The sequence below is a fragment of the Wolffia australiana genome, chromosome 4, assembly GCF_029677425.1.
Source record: "Wolffia australiana isolate 7733 chromosome 4, ASM2967742v1".
Lineage (NCBI taxonomy): Eukaryota > Viridiplantae > Streptophyta > Magnoliopsida > Alismatales > Araceae > Wolffia > Wolffia australiana.
The window spans coordinates 22,153,947-22,166,972 of NC_135838.1; the positions used below are offsets into that span (position 1 = coordinate 22,153,947).

The following is a 13,026-nucleotide window of genomic DNA, read 5'->3' on the forward strand; positions in this document are numbered from 1 at the left end:
TTCCACACCACTAATGTGATGAAGGCAAATTGTGTTCATTTTTAATGTCATTAGAATTGTAATTTGTGTATAATCAAAAAAATTAATAAAAGTATTAAGCGCACTCAAATGTAAAGTTGGAGTAAGGTCGTCTCCACAGGTACTAACCTTCAGAGATGTATTTAATAATTGAGTTTTAGTTAATGATCAATAATAGTAATAATAATGATAGAAAGTGTAAGAAGAAATAAGTAAGTAGAGAGAATATTAGGTGAATAGATATAAGAAAATATCAGATATTATGCATATATATCTTTTCATAGATACCATATATAATAAAGAAGTGGGATACTAGATATTAATATAAATAAAGTTAGTGAAGTATAAAGTTAGTGAAGAAGTATAAAGTTAATTAATAAGAGTAATTAGTTTAATAAGAGTAAAGAAGAAGAAAAAGAAGAAGACGAATGGAAGTAGAAATTTCATAGATAAGCAAAAAAATTTAATTAGGTGTAGATAAGTAAGCTAGAGAGGTACATATAAATACTAAGAATATAGATAGGGACAGAATCAGTAGTTTATCTAAATATCATATAACTAAGTAAGTGGTTAGATAGGTCTAGAGAGAGATTAAGAGGAAATAAAGGGTCTAGTAATAGTAATTAAGAAGTATTTATATTAATATAAGATTTCCAATAGTCATAGAAATTGGCTTATATAGTTATGATATTTATTATAGCCTTAATATATAAATTTTATTTACTCATATATATTATAAATGAGTTTTGGGTGTTAAAGGGAATTTAGTCGAACACCTTGGAGGTGTTCGACCAAATGCCCCAAGGAGGTCGGGATAAGAGAGAGAAAGATAGAGAGAGAGAGAGAGATAAAGAGATTGACTTATATATTTTTATATGCTTTATATATATATTATATTTTTTATAGTAAAAAATTGTAGTTAATGGGTAGTTGTATCAAAGGCCTCTTAGGTGTTTGACAGAATGCCCCACAAAGATCAGAATTTGTATACTTGGATATTTTTAGATTTGTATAAGGTTGAATAAATAAAACTTATATAAATCGACAAGTATCCCTTGAACACCCAAGGTGTTCGATGGAATACCCAAACAACATTGGTGTATGTATTTTGATCAAACTGAACTAAATTTATGATTCAACTATCTTGATTCAAATGGATGCTAAACTTCTACTCAATTGCAACAGGAATGACAAGGAAAACTCACTAATTCGCCCTGATTCGAGGGACGAGAGTGGAGGCACCGGTCGCCGCTGCATAGCTTTGTTTTATAGGTTTCTTCACTCTTCTCCTCCATCCTGGCACAGATCCAAGCTTCCCCATCTCCTCTTGAAGCCTCTCTGAGTCTTCCGATGCCATCAGGGCAGTCACTACACCATCGTCTGCTTCCGAGTTTGAGAGGGATCTCAAACCCCGCTAAGGACAATGGTCAAAAGATGGGTAAATTAGGCACATTCAGGCCCCTTTAACAGCCTGGGAAGGATCTCCCATGGCCGTCAATGGAGGGAGACAGCCCTGGGGGTCCTCCCATGTCGCCGGATGGCCTTGTGGTCCACCCCCTGGTCAAAAACTATCATCCGGTTGGCGGAGTCGACGGCCAGGGGAAAGGATGGACAGAATTGCCCCTGGCCATTCTATTCTCTTTAACTGGATCCAACGAATGGATGAAATTACATTCGTGGACCTGGATTGAATCAGTGCACCCGCGTCTTCCACATTAACGCACTGCCAGCACGCCCTCCCAACTGCCACGTCACCATCCTTTCTTTTGATTCGCCCCCTAAGGGTCTCGTGATCCTCGTCACCCACAACAGCCAATATGAAGCCCTGAACAAAATAGAAATAGATTAACTAGGAAGAGATAGATCGCACTGTATGATCTTGTTTAAGAAGTTTGGACTGATGAGATCATATCCTGCTAATTACAATAAGCCCGAAATCACACGAAGTTCGGGCTGGGTCGGTTCAAAGCCTGGTCATGATTTCTTGTTGCTTCTTGGCCTAATCCGGCACGGAGCTGAAAGAAAGAATGGGATATAATCCCACATTCGAATATCTTAAAATGTAAAACACTTTAAAAAGCTCAGCATATATCTTATATTGAATTGGAAAGACTTACCTCTCTTGCATGCGCAAACTCCATCTCTATAAGCCTGTGATGGACTTTATGGGGGGCTTTGTGGTGGTTGATTGGGCTTGTGCCAGCGGGTGTCGGCCCCTTGCAGGCCACGGGTGGGCTTGAGCACTCTGCGTTGGCCCGCATGTGGCCGACTTGGGCGCTCTAGCACTGCCTTTGCCCCTCGCTGGTCCAATAAAAAAAGCTTCTATTATTTTTATGTATATAAAATGTTTTCCTCTCTCTCCTTCTCTTTTCTTCTATTCATCTTGACTTCACCCCTGTAATAGCATGATGACATTCTAAATAGAGCATAAATTTCATAAAAATTAACAATGGTTTAAATATATTTTTACAAAGAAAATTTTGGGCTTGTAAAATATGTAAAAATGACATTTAAAATGCATTTTTTATCCCTTACTCTATTTAGTACATGAAATGAAATTCAGAGTACATTTGAGACAATACACATAACATTACCAAAAATGACTTTAAAATATGCAGGATTGTGATAACACCCCAAATTCTGTCCTTAATTCAAGTAATTAGCAAAATATTATCCATTTAAAGATAGTAAAACAGGGTTGTTATCATATATTTACATGTTAATTAATTTTCCAAGTAAATTCTGATTTTTCCTTAATTTTCTGTTAATTTATGAATTTATGGAATTTATTTAAACTTGGAATAACTCTATTTTAATGGAAATGGTAGTTTTAAAAATTAATTTTGGCGCTAATTAATGTGTGGATGATTTACTGAATGTTTTAGATTTTTATAATTTTATTATTTTTTGGAAATTTATTTGAAGAAGAAATTAATTTTTAAATGCAAAAGGATATAATTGTAAAGAAAATAATAGTTTAAATCATTTTCTAAAGGTGGAGGGATTTTTCTGAAATTTTGATTGCAAATATGCCCTTAAAACAGCTCTCGGTCACGCATTATAGGCCTAAAATCTAATAAATTTGCAGGGTTTCCAAATTAATCAGGCTTTTCTATGGTTTTGAATTATGGGGGAGAGATAAAGCAGAGGGCCATATCTACAATTACTTTTGGGCGGCTTCAGATTGCGCGCGCAAATAAAAGCAGGGGTTTTTTGAAAAAATCCAAGAAATTGATTTTGCAGGCCACGTGGCCAAATCTCTGTCGTCGGAAGAGAATCCGACAGCTTAAATGTTATCCGTTTAGAAATCATTTTTGAAGGTAGTAAGTGCACCGCCCATGCAGCACATACAAAGCACACAAAGGATGTGACATGGTGATTTTTGGTTGGATGGCAGCAGTAAAGACATATAGGTAAGTATGAACCGCAATGTATTGTGATTGTTTTTTATATTTTTTTCTTATTTCAGCCGGGGGTACGTGGCGCGCCGAGAAAGAATTCGCCAAATTCAACCTAATTTCTCCAACCAATCAGCAATCGACACGCGATTACGTGTATTGTAAAATTTGTATTAAATAAATGAATATTGACCCAACGATCCTAATTGGTCATTATTCATTTATTAATGATTTTTAATTATGAAGTCGGATTGAGATCATTTTTTTATGGATTTGCTCATCTCAACCTCCTCTTTCTATCTATACAGTTGAATCATCCAAATCAAGCCTACATCAATAGATGAATATTAATTATTTATTGGGGGTAAAATAGTAATTTTTACCATTTACCCTAAGTAAGAAATCAGAAAATTGAGTTGGGGAGGTCATTTTGGAAGCTCTTTCACAACTGCAAGACAGAGAGGAGAACCAGCCTGGATCAACTGTATTTGGTACTTTTTACTTCATTGTATTTGAATATTAGTGTAATTTGGATTAAGTGTTAGTGAATTTTTTTATTAGTATTCTTGATCGTGGTCTAAATTTGTAAATCGCTAGGCTTGAGTGGAATGTACAAGTCCTTAATAGGATTAAGATGAGTGAGCATTGAATTGATCTAGCTATTCCAATTGCAAATTAATAACAAATAAATTATAAAAAAGTTTAATTTCTAGGAAGATTAGATTGTGTTTATGAGATAGTAGTAAGTAAATTTGAATACTCAATTCCCCCAAAAATAAACTAAAACCAATTCTCCTTCCCACATGATCTTTTTTATTTGATCAAAGTAGTCGATCTAGAGCTCCTTACTTCTATTCTTCCCCTCTCCTCTACCCTCCTCTCTAAATTCTTCATCTAATTAGGCCGATTTTATCTTCATTGAAGACTAAATTAACTCTAACTAGAGTAAAATTATTCAAGAATATCACTAATTGAATTTCTTTCTAGATTCCCATGGACGTTACCTATACTTATCACTAGACATCTTGAGATAGAGTTTTATAAATTTTATTGTTTAAGCTAAAATTAACGACGACAAGGAATTTTAATTGGATAATTTAACCCTTATTATTGGTGTATCAGATCGCATGCCATATTTTGGGTCTATCAGCCTGCCTGCCACATCAACAAGAATTTTGCATGTCACTCATACCTACTATTTGACCATGCAGCCGATCACCCCCTCAAGCCATGTCATCATGTGCTGCCTCATCATTATGACATTGCCTACAGCCACATCATTCGTTTATGACTCCACCATCATGCACTGCAACATCACCTTCATTAATTCATCATTAGGGATTTCCATGTCATCATTTGTTGCAATGTCATTATGTATTTATACATTACCTTCAAGTGCCATAGCATCATCAATTTACATATCATCTTTATTGCCATTAAACTGAGTACTGCTACACCATTCTCTATTGCTGAGTCCCCTGCCATTCCCACATCATCATATGTTTCCATGTCACATGCTTCTACCATGTCATCACTTGTTGCCACATCACTCCCCTCTAAGTGCTCACCTTTCCCTCTACAATGTGTGACGTAGGACAACTAAGGAAAAGGTGACTGAGGGGATGGATGGGTTGACGACAGGTATGGGTAATAGGCGGATTATAGGTAGGGATAAAACAGCCCACAGAAATTCACGATCGAATTCGGATTTAAAAACCGATGAAAATCTGGTGGTGTAGCTCCGACCCTTTTCGAGGGCGGGAGTACTGTCTTCCCCCACCGCGACGATGCCTAAGCACCGAGATCAATACCTGAATTCACGTCGCAAGGGAATACTCGAGAAGAGGAGAGAGGAGATAGAATCTTAAACCAAATCTAAATCTGACTGCGGTGGAAACTTCTTGGGAAAACACTGAACGAGGAACACTTCGACACCAAAGAGTTCAGGCGTACCTCGGCACCGTAGTGCGTGAAGAGGTTGCGGGCAATTCTGATCGTGATGAAGCTGGGCGAATCCGGGCGTTGAGTGGCCCACTAGACGAGGACGAGGCTGGACGTTCCGGGCGTTGAACGGCCCTGGTTGAGTGCGGTTGTTGTGGGCGCAACGTCAAGCATGAGCGAACACCTGCGTGCGCGAAGCGCGCGAAGGGTGTGCGGAGCGCACGGAGCGCGCTGAGCAGACCCTTCGCGCGCTTCGCGGAGTGCGGCGGAGTGCGCGGAGTGCGGCGGAGCGCGAAGTGCGCGGAGTGCGGCGGAGCGCACCCGAGCACGCCCAGCACGCGCGGCTTGAAGCGCCGATGGCGTCCGGACAGTGGCAGCCGGAATGCGGCCTCGGGCGGCCCTGGAGAAGGCTGCCTGGGCGGCGCGGGCGGCGCGGGCGGCGCGGGCGGCACGAGCGGCGCGGGCGGCGCGAGCGGCGCGGGCGCTCGGGCGGCGCGCAGGTGGCGCGCGGGCAGCGCACGGTCAGTGTGCGAGCAGCGCGTGGGGCGCGCGGGCGGCGCGCGGGCAGCCTGGGTGGCCCCTTGGCGGGCTACCTGGGCAGCCTTGGGCGAGAGAGAGAGGGTGAGAGGGAGAAAAAGAGAGAGAGAAAGAGAGAGAATGGAGAGGAGACGGGAGGCCGACGTCGCGAGGCGGCGGCGGCGGCGGCAGGGGCGGCAACGGCGGCGGCGACGAAGGCTAGGGTTAAGAGGGACAGGGGAGGCTGGGCAGTCCTCCAAAGAAGAGTTAACAAAACTCAATTCTTGAATTAATGACTGCCTCTTGTTTCTTGAAAACAATGGCCTATATATAGGCCTTGGAGGAAAGAGAAAATGACGAGAAAATAAAGACGTGCGCCGTGTCACGCCAAAGGGCAGTTGTGGATCTGCCTCTGGCGTCGTGTCATGACGCGCGTAAGGACGTGCACGGGTGGAGACGTGCTTGTCGACGGTTGTGGCATGTTGACTCCGGTTGACCGTGGTCCATAGCGGGCGTGTTGACTCCGGTTGACCATGGTGACGCGTTCGATGTTGAAGTGTTGGCGTCCTCGCCATCAATGTGTGTGCCCACTTACACTTTCAATCATTAGCTTTTAGTCTAGACCCTAGTGTGTGCTCATGTGCTCCTGGTTGCACCACTGCTTGCCACTTGCACCACTTCGCGTGTGGCATCCTGCTTGTCTTCGTGTGCACCTGCCATTGTAGATGTTTGCATGCCTCGATATGCCTATTAGCCTCCCTATGAGCATGCAAGCACGCATGCCTATGTACCTCCTAGCACACTTACATATGTGGCTGCCTTTGCACCTGCATGCGTGCATTAGCTTCTGATTTCTACTGTACACCTAGCTGGTATATGCTTGTACACTTGCCTGAGTGCCCCTATTCATATGAATACCTTCTCATGTGAGCACCCCTCGGCCTCATCACCACCTCAGAAACTGTGTATCCTTCTTCATCCATTCATCACCTTCAAGAGAGGGAGCATCATCTTGGGTGTACATCTCCTCAATTCCAACCCATCAGTCATCTCCTCTCCTTCTCAAGCTGGAATGCTTCATTTTCATTGTGGGCCCCAACATACCTAGGACGACATGTGCTCAGTCTATTATTTCTATGACTCATGTATACCCTATGCTTCCTCGTCCGGTGCCCACCCTATTTTTCCCTCCTTAGGACTATGAGTGCTTGAAGCCTATCATGAAATGGCTCTCATTGTCAAGGTGGAATACTCAATGTGTCGCCCCCAGCTGGAAGTAGAGTGTGAGACGGACTAAGGAGAGTATATGGCTCAATATAGGATATTGCTAATAGGTCTGGTTTTATCCCATATAGGATATTGCTATGATGTGTGTGACGTAGACCTTTATAAAAGCATGTGATATCTCCTTCCTAGATTAACCAATACAATTTTTTCTTGGGTTCTCTTATGCATATTTTCCCTTGTTCTTCCCTTTGATGGCACTCTCCTTTTGTACTGCAGGGCTCCTTCCCTGGCCCTACCTTCTTCTCTGTTCTTCATCTACTCAGTGCTTTTGCATGTTTTGCACACTCCAAATCAAAGAAGGTTACACATAATATTTTACATTAATATGCTCATCAAATCATCTTCCTGGCAATACTATAATTTGAAATTGATTTCAAATGAGTTAAAAGCAGACACTAACCTTGGGGACCCAGAAAATCTTCAAAATCATCATGAATATTGATTTAAGAGCCACATATTTTTGTGGTGAATACTCTTGGTTTGAACTCTAAGCTCTCACATAATTAATTGATTAAAGGTATAGACATCAGTTTTCCGATGAACATAGATATACATAATGGGATATCAGAAAGGTTTCACCCAAACTAATTTATGTGGAGTGTCACTCACTATACAACAAGAAAGAGTCAACTCACTATACAATCATGGTCATCTGATTTTGATCAAATGACCATGATTGATTATTTTATTGAGCCTCAGAAATGATCCAGGCTGACAAACACTTGCCACATACCCCCATGATATTTGAATCTGAGCTGACTCTGTCCGTGTTGAGTTTTCTCTGTCAAGTCTTTCTTCGATTTTGGATTGATTAAACCTAGCTGAGTTGACTCACCGGAGTCTTTCATGGAATTTGTATACTCAATCCAGGCAGAGTCAACTAGGTCAATTACTTCTCAAAATATGGTTGAATCAGTCTGCGCTGAGTGCACTCCACTGATTTGTATGGCCACCTTCCTCAATCTATAGGTCTATTTTGGCCTGCTCTTGTAATGTGCTGGCCTATTGATTGGCCCATCTCCTTATCCACCAGCCTGTTCTAAGACCGCAAACTCAACCAAATTTTTATACTTAAAAATAAACGCAGAAATTCATCAAGATAAATAGAGTTAAATTTTACAAAAGATATTGATGAAAATGAATCATTTATTTTAAAAATAAATTTAAGCAATTTCTAATAGATTATTGTAAATCTAAAAATATCATGACTCTGATGTAAATACAGACTGATAATAGTTTATACCAGTCGAAAATAATGAGTCTTTGCAAGAATAACCCGAGTATGTATTAAATAAAAAACAAAATGCATTGCATTGATGATAAATAACATGTAGACACATAAAATGAATACATGTAATGGCACTATCACCAAACAAGCCTACCCATATATGGCATGACAAGTCTATCATCTGCCTAGCTCATTATCATTAAACGTCAAAATGCAGACATCTTGACAAAAGGAATGTTGTGCAACAAACTTAAAGCCTTTTTGCATTAGCTGGGAATGGCGGATATACATACCTTTGCTAGAGGCAATGACTCATGGCACATCATGTATATCATGTGCTAAATATAGTGGTCATAATCTTTCGCATTCGGCTGTTGATGAATACATGAGTTCTCATATTTGAGGTAAATATCAACCATGTCAGGCTTTCCCTGCCCAAAACTGGCCTGTACCGGACCAAGACGAAACCAAATTTTACTTCTTAACTTGATAAACAGTGGATCAGAACCAATGAAATACTTCTATTTTCATCCCCACAAATATTTTTGGAACATCATAAATTAAGAAGTAATGTGTGCAGAATATATACAAGCAAGAGAATGATCATTTAGGAAAGCATAGTTGGGTGACCAGTTTGCAGCATCCGCTTGAAGATCTCGACGCCAAAGGAGGAATCAGAGTGGCTGCGCGAGGTAGTGTGAGATTAATACTGAGCTTGATTAATGGAAATATCATGGAAGGAAGTACCTTGGAATGGCGATCTCGAAGGGGAAGGAGATGGAGTCAGGATTAGGATTCGGGACATGGTCCTTCTTCTCATTCACGAACCGCACAATCTGGAAGAGCACTTCACGAAGGGAGGCCTCCAGAGATCGTCTCCGGGATCCACCCTCATCGCCTTCGCCTGCCACTGCATGCTTCTGTTGGATTAATGCCTTGAACGAACGATTATAAATACACTTTCATACAATAAAGCTATCATTTGACTCATAATTGAAGTGATTAAATTATGTTCCCTATGGGATTATAATACTTCAATAAAAATAGAGATTTATCCATCACGTTCCTCTGAAAGTACAAGAAAGCAACGTAGACAATTGATAGCCTTCTTCAAGATTCAAGGATCAACGGCAATCTGTATCTGCTCACTTGGCAGCAAGAACTTTGGTCCAGTAGCGAGAAGAATCGAGAGAAAAAATAGATAGGAGGTAGCAAGGTATGAGAGGTTCTGGCCGGTTCAGCTTCACCTTCACCTTCGGAAGCTGAGAGAATCTCCCCCTCCTAGTCCTATTAGAACACAACTTCTTGAAAAATGAATTCAAATTTTTCTTGGCCACATTCTCCGATAATTATGCCCTTCGCTTTTCCCCCATTACGTACCTCAAACACTGACATGCTCCATGGTCCACATGTGATGGGTTCCTTCTTCTTTTCTTATCATGATAAGTCCTAGGTGGGACCTTATCATTATCTATGAGTAGAAACTAAGTCTATAAAAGTTACATGATGGGCATGACTGGAATTGGATTCTAGAGGTTTTAGTTGTTCTCTAGGCTAAATACAGGGGCCAAGTCCAAGGGACACATGATGCTGAACCTTTTAGATAATGCGTAATCATGTTCTGTTCCAAGAAACTCGTCTCCCAGGTCGAAGTTAAGATCACTTCCGCAATGGATAGAGGCATTCTATATGTTATATACTTCCCTCTTACTATTTTTAAGAATCGGCACAAGACTCTTATTGTTCTATCACCTGCAGATCAGAAATGGACGAGAGAACCTGCAATTCACAGTGCCAGAGGAGACGATCCGGGTTTCGCACCTGCAGAGTCCCGAGAAGATGATCTGCTGCTGTGGGGCTTTCCGCGGGCTGCGCTGGGCTGGAGAACATGGAGATTGACGTGCCACTGCTCCCAGTAGAGACGCTCTACCTTGTTCGTGAACCAGGATGCCTGCCTGTTCTTCACCTCGTAGAAGGACAACAGAACCTGCCCAAATTTGAAAGAGTAAAAGGTAAAACAAGACGAAGTGATTGATCTTTTCTTGTCAATCTAGATTCATACGAAGTGCTGCTTACCTGCCCTTTCTTGTTCGGATGCTTCTCAGCCCAGCTGCAGAAGTGATCAACCTTTTCCTCGATCTTCTTCTCCAGCTCGGCATCGCCACACTGAACCTGCAATCCAGCACTACCGTAGCCGTGATTTTCTCGATCATTAGGCATAACTAATGATGAAGGGAGTCGAAAAAATGAGTAATGCCACGGTCATGAACGCATGCTAGTATTGATTGAAAAGAAATCGTGCGTACGTAAGTAATTTCGAAGTGTTCGGAGTCGACATCCTTCGGCCGAACGAGGCCTAGAGCTCTGTGAAACAGAATAGTGTGCAGTATGCCTGAAACAAGAGTCGCACGATTCAACCGGGTCCAAAAATCACGGCACTGATCTGAGAAGAATTGTCAGAAAAGTCGTCCAATGACCGAAAGAACACAGGGAAGAATCATAAATGAACTCACATCGGAGTACTTCCCGGACCTGGAAGATCTCCAACTCCTAAACCGTCCGCATAGAGGGAATTCAATAAGAATTAGGGCTTGATTTCCAAATTTAAGAAATCTAGAGATGAACATCGACCATTCTAGATCCTCACCAGTTCCTTCAGATGACAAATCTCGCAGTTCATGGCGCAATGGCTATATCACAAGGGCAGAACGAGGAGGTCTCGAACTTTCGATCAATCGAGGCGGGTAAATCTTCAGCGATACGAAATGCCCAAAACTGGGAATAAATAAAGATCCACCGTGGAGACCAAGTTTATAAGGACTCATATGGGCTTTTATTTTTAATGGGCTCAACTGGCCGTTTGCTTGATATTTTCACCCACCACACTTGATCTTATCCACTGAAGGTGGACTTAGCGTAAGGTTAAACTCTCAAAGGCCGAATTTGCAGTTTACAAGCACATGCCTGAAGCATCCCTGGGGGCTATGGTATCAAGCATCGGGTCTCGTTAACCTTTGTTGCTGCCACCCTTGGTTAGCGTGTGCTTAATATGCAAGTTGTCGCCTAGGACCAGGACGGGCGTCACCCTCAAGGATGCTGTGCACGGGGAGCGTGCCAAGATTGTGTCAAGATTGTGTTTATGTCCCGTCACAATCTTGGCTGATCCTGCCAAGATTGTGTTTGTTTATGTCACGTCATTTGTCCAGAATCCTGGACGTGACTATTTTTTGTCCATGAACAAAATAACCATCCCATCCGCGTCCGTGCACCACAGATACCAATCACAGGCTCTTGTTATCCTTTGTCGCCGCCACCCTTGGTTGGTGTGTGCTTTACACAAGATTGCCCTTGGCTGGGTGTAAGTTGCCGCATAGGATCAGGATGGGCGTCACCCTCCCGGATGTTGCGCATAGGGAGCGTGCAGCGCAATCTTAGCTGCTCCTGCCAAGATTGTGTCTGTCTATGTCATGCATTTGTCCAGAATCCTGGATGTGACTATTTTTTGTCCATGAACAAAATACCCATCCCATCCGTGTTCATGCACCATAGATACCAAGCACCGGGTCTCGTTATCCTTTGACGCCAACACCCTTTGTTAACATGTGTTTTACACAAGATCGACCTTGACAGGGTGTAAGTTATCGCCTAAGACCAGGATGGGTGTCACCCACCTGGATGTTGTGCACAGGGAGCGTGCAGCGCAATCTTGGCTGCTCCTGCCACTGAGAGCATGCACAGAGTTGCCACTCATTGTGAATTAGTAGCAAGATGCCACATTTGGTGTAGGATGCCATCAGGAACGTGCCTAAATGATGCCTTGTTAATCTACAAAATACTAACAGGTTTGTTGCCCCTAATTTCCCCAAGCCCTCGAACAGTATCTACACCACTTTGGTAGGGTTGGATTCATGATCACCTCTGCATAAAGCCTCCAAATTGGGAGCCTCACATTAACTCTCACCTTAAACGTCATGGAACCTTGTTTACATTGGCGTAATTTAGATGGTGGACAATTGATGACACTGTTAATGATGCACAATTAATGGTTGTAGTTGATGGGTACTCTGTCTATGTTAGCTGTCATTAACAATTAATGTTAGATAAAAATTTTCAGGCATATCGACACCGTCGACCCCTTAGTAATCACATCAGTGACTGCCCATTTATCTCATTGCCATCCAAACTCTTGATGAATTAATAGACATTCGAGCTGAAGAGATCAGGCTGCCAACCAGAGGTTAATATTTGCCTATCGAAATCAGACCACATGATGCTCCACAAAATGTAGATGATTTGGGATGGCAGTATCATCTATCTAAAGTATATCGCATACTTGGCTTGCATCGGATATCAAGATGGGTGTTGAGGAGTGGGGATGGTGGCGGATGACAATACTAGCTATCAAGTACCAAGTGTATGTACCAAGTTTTGATATCTCTATATGGGACTCTAGTGTATGTACCAAGTTTTGATATCAGGCTCTCTCATTTTAATATCCTAATATTGACATCCCAGATCTAGCTATCGTGATTTTGTGTGTTTGAAAAATTTTATCCCACACGACTTTAGGAATGAAAAAACTAGGTAGATCGGATATGCTGCTTACCGATCAGCAAGGGAGGCAAGACTTTAGGAACG

General features: G+C 41.9%; 1 protein-coding gene across 1 annotated transcript; it reads right to left on the reverse strand.

Moving 5' to 3' along the window:
- Positions 1-8,889: 8,889 nt before the first annotated feature.
- LOC144702397 (meiotically up-regulated protein) lies at positions 8,890-11,184 on the reverse strand. Its single transcript, XM_078574425.1, has 7 exons — positions 11,036-11,184; positions 10,902-10,938; positions 10,695-10,780; positions 10,465-10,560; positions 10,210-10,375; positions 9,136-9,298; positions 8,890-9,071 (listed from the first exon to the last, which is right to left on the reverse strand). The coding sequence occupies exons 1-7, from the start codon at positions 11,066-11,068 to the stop codon at positions 8,996-8,998; spliced, it is 657 nt and encodes a 218-aa protein (XP_078430551.1). The 5' UTR covers positions 11,069-11,184; the 3' UTR covers positions 8,890-8,995.
- Positions 11,185-13,026: the final 1,842 nt, after the last annotated feature.

What these genes read in the sequence shown, in the direction of transcription:
- LOC144702397 (XM_078574425.1), bottom strand. Translation starts at nt 11,068, where the DNA reads ATGAACTGCGAGATTTGTCATCTGAAGGAACTG. An exon ending in AACACTTCGAAATTACTTAC is followed by an intron (nt 10,561 to 10,694) that starts GTACGCACGATT and finishes GCTGGATTGCAG; the next exon opens with GTTCAGTGTGGCGATGCCGA. An exon ending in ATCCGAACAAGAAAGGGCAG is followed by an intron (nt 10,376 to 10,464) that starts GTAAGCAGCACT and finishes AAATTTGGGCAG; the next exon opens with GTTCTGTTGTCCTTCTACGA.